General features: G+C 49.1%; 1 protein-coding gene across 1 annotated transcript in view; it reads right to left on the bottom strand.

The window, feature by feature from the left end:
• The window catches only part of Mmp28 (matrix metallopeptidase 28), a 25614-nt gene extending 21951 nt beyond the window's left edge, over positions 1-3663 (bottom strand). The window contains exon 1 of the mRNA XM_013347010.2: positions 3417-3663. Within this exon, the coding sequence (XP_013202464.1) occupies positions 3417-3527 (111 nt within the window). The 5' untranslated portion in view covers positions 3528-3663. The remainder of the gene's footprint in view (positions 1-3416) is intronic.
• Positions 3664-5348: the final 1685 nt, after the last annotated feature.

The raw sequence follows: 5348 nt of genomic DNA, 5'->3' as shown, positions 1-5348 counted from the left end.
GGGCAGCCGGGTGGCGGGAAGCAGCCCGCCACTCGTATTACTACACTGCCCGGCTGCTTTTATTTATTTATTTATTTATTTATTTATTTATTTATTTTTGAGACAGGATTTTTCTGTGTAGTCCCGGGTGTCTTGGGATTTGCTCTGTAGACCAGGCTGGCTTTGAACTCAGAGATCCGCCTGGCTCTGAGTGCTGGGATTCAATGCGTGTTCCACCACGCTTGCTTTGTTCTGCTCTCTATTGGGTTAGAGATGTTCAAACTCCCCAACTCTCCACAAAATACCACATTTTAGGGAGGAATACCGGTTTATGCCTGCAATCCCAGCCTCGGGGGAGACAAAGGCCGAAGGGTCACCATAAATCTGAAGCCTGAGCTACATAGTGAGACTTTGTCTTAGAAGGCAAAGCAAAACTTAAAAAGCCCCAACTCCCCCGTACAAAAGAAAATAATCGCACCACATTTTATATGAGTCCGTTTATACAGAATGTCCAGAATATGCAAATATGTGGAGGTAGATAGATCTTTGCGAGGCTTTGTTTTGTTTTCTGTGTTTGGGGGGTGGGGGTGGGAGTGGGCGGGGACGTACCTATGACTGACTTCCTTAACCTATCTCAGTACATCCTTCACCTATTTTAGTCTGTTTACAGTCACGATTACACCAATATCGCACTTCCCACTTGACACATCCCATTTTCTGTTTCACATCAGATACTTCCAGTTCACAAATCTATGAATCCATGACAGTAAAATTTCCTCTTCCTACCCCTTCATGTCCTGCGCAACCGTCAGACATCTTGAATGTGGTACACAGCCCAGCACAGAGGGTATTTGCCTTTAGTTGGCTGTCTTTTAAAGAAGTTCCAGCAAGAGACACCACATTCTATGTGCGCTCATTCCTAAGCTTTGTTCTCACGGGACCATTTTCAAACCTGAAGCACAGCATCACCGTAGCCTCTCATGGACACTTGGGGTTATTCAGTCTTTGTACATTTTTTGGGGGGTCTTGGGTCAGACCTCTCACATCATCCAGCCATGCTCCAGAGTTTTGCTTTCTGTTCCCAGTCACATAGCAGTTGTCCTCAGTGAGCCCCACATCCTCTTAACTTGCACAGGCCAGGGAAGTCATCCCCATACAGGCTATGGCATACCCTTGTCAGCGGTACAGTGCGCCAATCATTCAGACCCCTTCAACAGCCCTAAACTCTGGATTTCGCCCACTCCGCTCTGCTTTTGGTCCACTTCCCTGCACTGCAGTCATGGAACTGTGTCCAAACCAAGAGCTGAGGAGGTGGTGGGCTCACCCTCAGAGCTCCTGTTCTTGATGACTGTATTTCCCCCAGTGACCCAATGTTCTGGTTGAGAGCCAGGGTCCATTGCCAGTTATGTCAGAGAACAGCCCCAGGCACTTTAGAGTGGAGAGAAGCTACCTTGATAGGCCTTCTCTGAAGTTTTGATCCACAGGATCTGTGAACTTCATAAAGTGTTGCTTTATTTCACCAAATCTTGGAGGTAGGTTTCTTTCTTTCTTTCTCTTTCTTTTTTGGTTGTTTTTGTTTTGTTTGGTTTTGATTTTTTTGATACAGGGTCTCATGTATCCCAGGCTGGCCTCAAATTCACTATGCTGCCAAAGATGACCTGAACTTCTGATCCTCCTGCATAGACCTCCCAAGTGTCGGGATTATAGGTGTGTGCCATGGTGCCTGCTTTTATGAGACATAATTTGTCATAGCCATAGTCACTGCAAAACTATTAGGAGCTGCAGTCCTCTGTTGCCTGTGGGCCGGGGTTGGAAATAAATGCTTTACACGTTTTGTTCTGTGCTATTGTTGGAGCGCTAGACTCCTGGCCAGGAGCTCTAAGTCTGCAGCTCGGTGCTCTATGATAATAATGCAAATAATCCCAACATCAACAGTAGAACTTTGGACAGACTGTTTTCTATGCACTAGGTACCAGGCTGAGTGTTTTAGATACACAATTTCAGTGAAACCATACAAGAATCTTGTGAAACAGACATTACGAGTGCCCACTGATTGAGCGACTTGCCCTGGTGTACACGCAGGTCTGGAAGCCCATGTAAACAATGGACATTGTAACCATGCCCGGAAACACAAACAGACTCTCACACACATCTGTATAGAAGCACATGTGCTCTTGATGGACACACGGAGATGTACACCCGCTACACATTTCCGGAGCGTTTACACATTTAAAACAGTTTTAATGCCCAGAGTTTAAAATCCCCCTCCCCCAATCTATGTTAAACAGATTGAGTCCCTACTCGATCCTGCTAGATATTAAGTTTCCCAAGCATACCCCAAGATGAAATTCTCTCCATCTGGGGCCACCACAGGCATGGGCGGCAGAGATACTGCCTCTGTTCCTCTGCCAGGGATTGCCTAGGGGGAGGTCTGGGGGAACTCTTAGCAAGACTTGGCCTTGTAGGCAGAAGCCTTCTCCTGGGACCTCAAGACTGCACTTGATGCTGTAAGAGCAAATCCAGAGAGACAAGCGAATCCTTATATGCGAAAGCACAGAGTGCCTCCTCTATTGCAAAGGGAAGGGCTGACTGAGTTGGAGGGCAGATTGCCTGTTAAGACAAGGGCCTTTCCAGATATCCCCAAACCATGATGGGAACTAGGGAATGGAAGGAGTCAGGGCAGGGGAGCAAAGACCGGCACAGAACCTGAAAGTTTATCTCATCTTTTCTTACAATAGTGCTATTCTTGAGAGGTGAAAAGAACAGAGAGATGCTGTCAGGTGTGTGTGTGTGTGTGTGTGTGTGTGTGTGTGTGTGTGTGTGTGTGTGTGAAACTGGTATTAGTACGAAGTGGAAAACAGATCCCTTACACTAATCCTCATTCCACCTCACTAAGGTTCTCCACTATGCTACCGGCGCCAGGTAGTTGAGAAAAGTGAACCGAGAACTCTTTTGAGGTTTACCTCTGCCACCTTTTCTCACTTTCTGTCCTAAAGCACTATTTAAAGTTCCATAATACAGGCGTCTGCAGACTGTCCCAGTTCGGCCGATTAATCTAGTTTTTGAGCAGTTTAAAAGGCTTGCTTTCTCTAGGCAAGCCAGGAGGCCGCGGTTGCTCTGGCCAGTCAGCAGTACCCATTGCACTACACCCAAAGTGCGGGACATTGCATGGGTGAGCGGCTTAGTCTCCCTAGCTTAGCGGTAAGGTGGAGTTCTCTCTAGGCTCTAGCCTGCCCGACCGTCCCATCTGGTGGCTGTCTCTTGACCCTGCTAGTCAGTGCAGGATAGCAGGCCTGTGTGGTCCCACACAGCTCTGGCACAGGGAGAAATCCTGTCCCGTCTCTTTGTGTGCAAGTTATCAGAGCGAGGGCACGCAGTTGGTTGCTCGGAGGGGGACCGCGGTTGGAGTTCCCCTCTCCGCCAGGCACACACCGTACCTCCGCCTCCTGGCGCAGCTCCGGGTATCCTAGCCGGGCGGGCTGTGCATCCCGGCAGCCCCACAACACCAGCGGCAGGGCGCGCAGCAGGAGACTCAAGCCAGTCACCATCGCCGCTAGCTGCGGGTCGCTAGTGGTCAGCTGTGCCCGACTCCCGCGAATGCCAGCTTGTCTTGGTCCACGGGCGGACCTGCCAGTTCCCGGGGCTCTCGAGAGCCTTGATCCCCGCCGGCCGAGGTCGTTCTGCACCCGCGATGCCTGCCCTCCGGTGGGCCGACCGGAGGACCAAGAGGGCGGAGGGGAGGGGAGGGAGTGCCGGGCGCTGCCCCACCCACCAGCCAAGCAGCTCGCCCAAGACTCTTCCGCCCGCTGTGCAGCCTCGCCCTGCGCCTGATGCCACTCTCCTCCTTGGTCCCGGTCTCTCCAGGAAGGACCTGAGCGGATAGGTCTCCTAGTCCTTCAGTTACCTAGGACTTTGGTAAAGAAGGGTCCTGGCTTGCGCAGGGCTTGTGGTTTCAGTCAGGTGCGGGTCGAGGTCACCAAGGGAGGAGAAGCCAGGGCTGGAGTCAGGGAGCTAGGGGCTTGAAGTTTGAGACCGGCTCCTTTGGAAATGCTCTGAGTCTCGCACCAGCCACCAGCAGGCTGTGTAGTCTTGGGCTACTCACCCTTTCTGAACATCTTATCATGGGGAAATAGGGATAAGGATGCGTAGATTTTGGGGTCTGGGGGAAGATTCGATGATAATGCCTACGCATAAGCAACCATGATGCCTGGTATTACGCGGAACACAATAAATGGCAGGATGCAATGGGGACAACTTTGGCAAAGGATCATCTACTTCAAGTGTTGCTTTCTTCATGAGTAGAAAGAGAGTATATGACATTTAGTTCCCAGAATAACATGAAAATGAAGGGCATACATCCCCAAAGCCTCCATTTAACCTACACAGTGTGTGAGAACGGAACGGAAAGATTTCTCTGGAAGCCTTTGCTACAAATATACTGAGAGAAAGTGAACTCCATCGTATCTACCACTGAGAGTGAGTGCAGGCGCTGTGTCAGTCCACCCGTCTATAAAATGTAAATGGGACCAGGATGTCGCCCTTCTGGGATTAGGTGAGAGTTGCAAAAATAATCTGGAATCTATTAAATGCTAAGCAAAAGTAACTCAGTGTTCTGAACCCTGAGGCTCAGGGCTTCAATCGCTCTCAAAGTTTTGTGCTATTAGAAAAAGACACTACTGGGGTAGAGGAGTTGGGAAAAGTTCTTGAATACACATCTTAAAAACAGGCATTCCCTGTGTGGCACCAATTGGAAACAGCACCCTCTTCCACCATACCTTCCAAGCAACTGGTGAAAAGGGGGCACCCATTTCTGGGGAGATCTATTAGAAACAAGCACTTCTCTGGGAAGACCCTTCCCTGGGGCTGACAATTCCTATGCCAGGGAGCAGCTGGAGGCAGAGTTGAGGTGGTGTTCTTTGCTTAACTACCCAGCAGGGGATCCTCCTAAGAGGTGCTGCGTGAGGCCTGGGCAGGCGGCCTAGTCCTCTGAGAGCCTACAGTGTCAATTCTCAGTTAAGAACAAAACAAATGGTGGACAAGCTTTGGTGGCCTGCAGGAGAGGTTCTGAAGGACAGTGGAACAGAGCTACTAAAGACAGAAAATAAAACCTCAATTCTCAGTTCAACTTCAATATTACATTAATAGTTGTCTAATATAGGTGAGTGTCGCTTGGCATTTGGGACAGGCATATGAAAAAGATTAGACAAAGTTCAACTGGGCACCTTATAATTTAACAGGCAACTGTAGGGGATATGTATGAATTATAGGTATGACAAGGGCAAATGGTAGTTTTGACTAATGGGTGTATTCTAACAGGCCTGGAAGCAAGCGCTTCTTGTTTTTTTTTTTTTTTTTTTGGTTTTTTGAGA

This window comes from Microtus ochrogaster, chromosome 7 (assembly GCF_000317375.1).
Source record: "Microtus ochrogaster isolate Prairie Vole_2 chromosome 7, MicOch1.0, whole genome shotgun sequence".
NCBI lineage: Eukaryota > Metazoa > Chordata > Mammalia > Rodentia > Cricetidae > Microtus > Microtus ochrogaster.
This window is presented reverse-complemented; position numbering and strand designations above follow the sequence as displayed.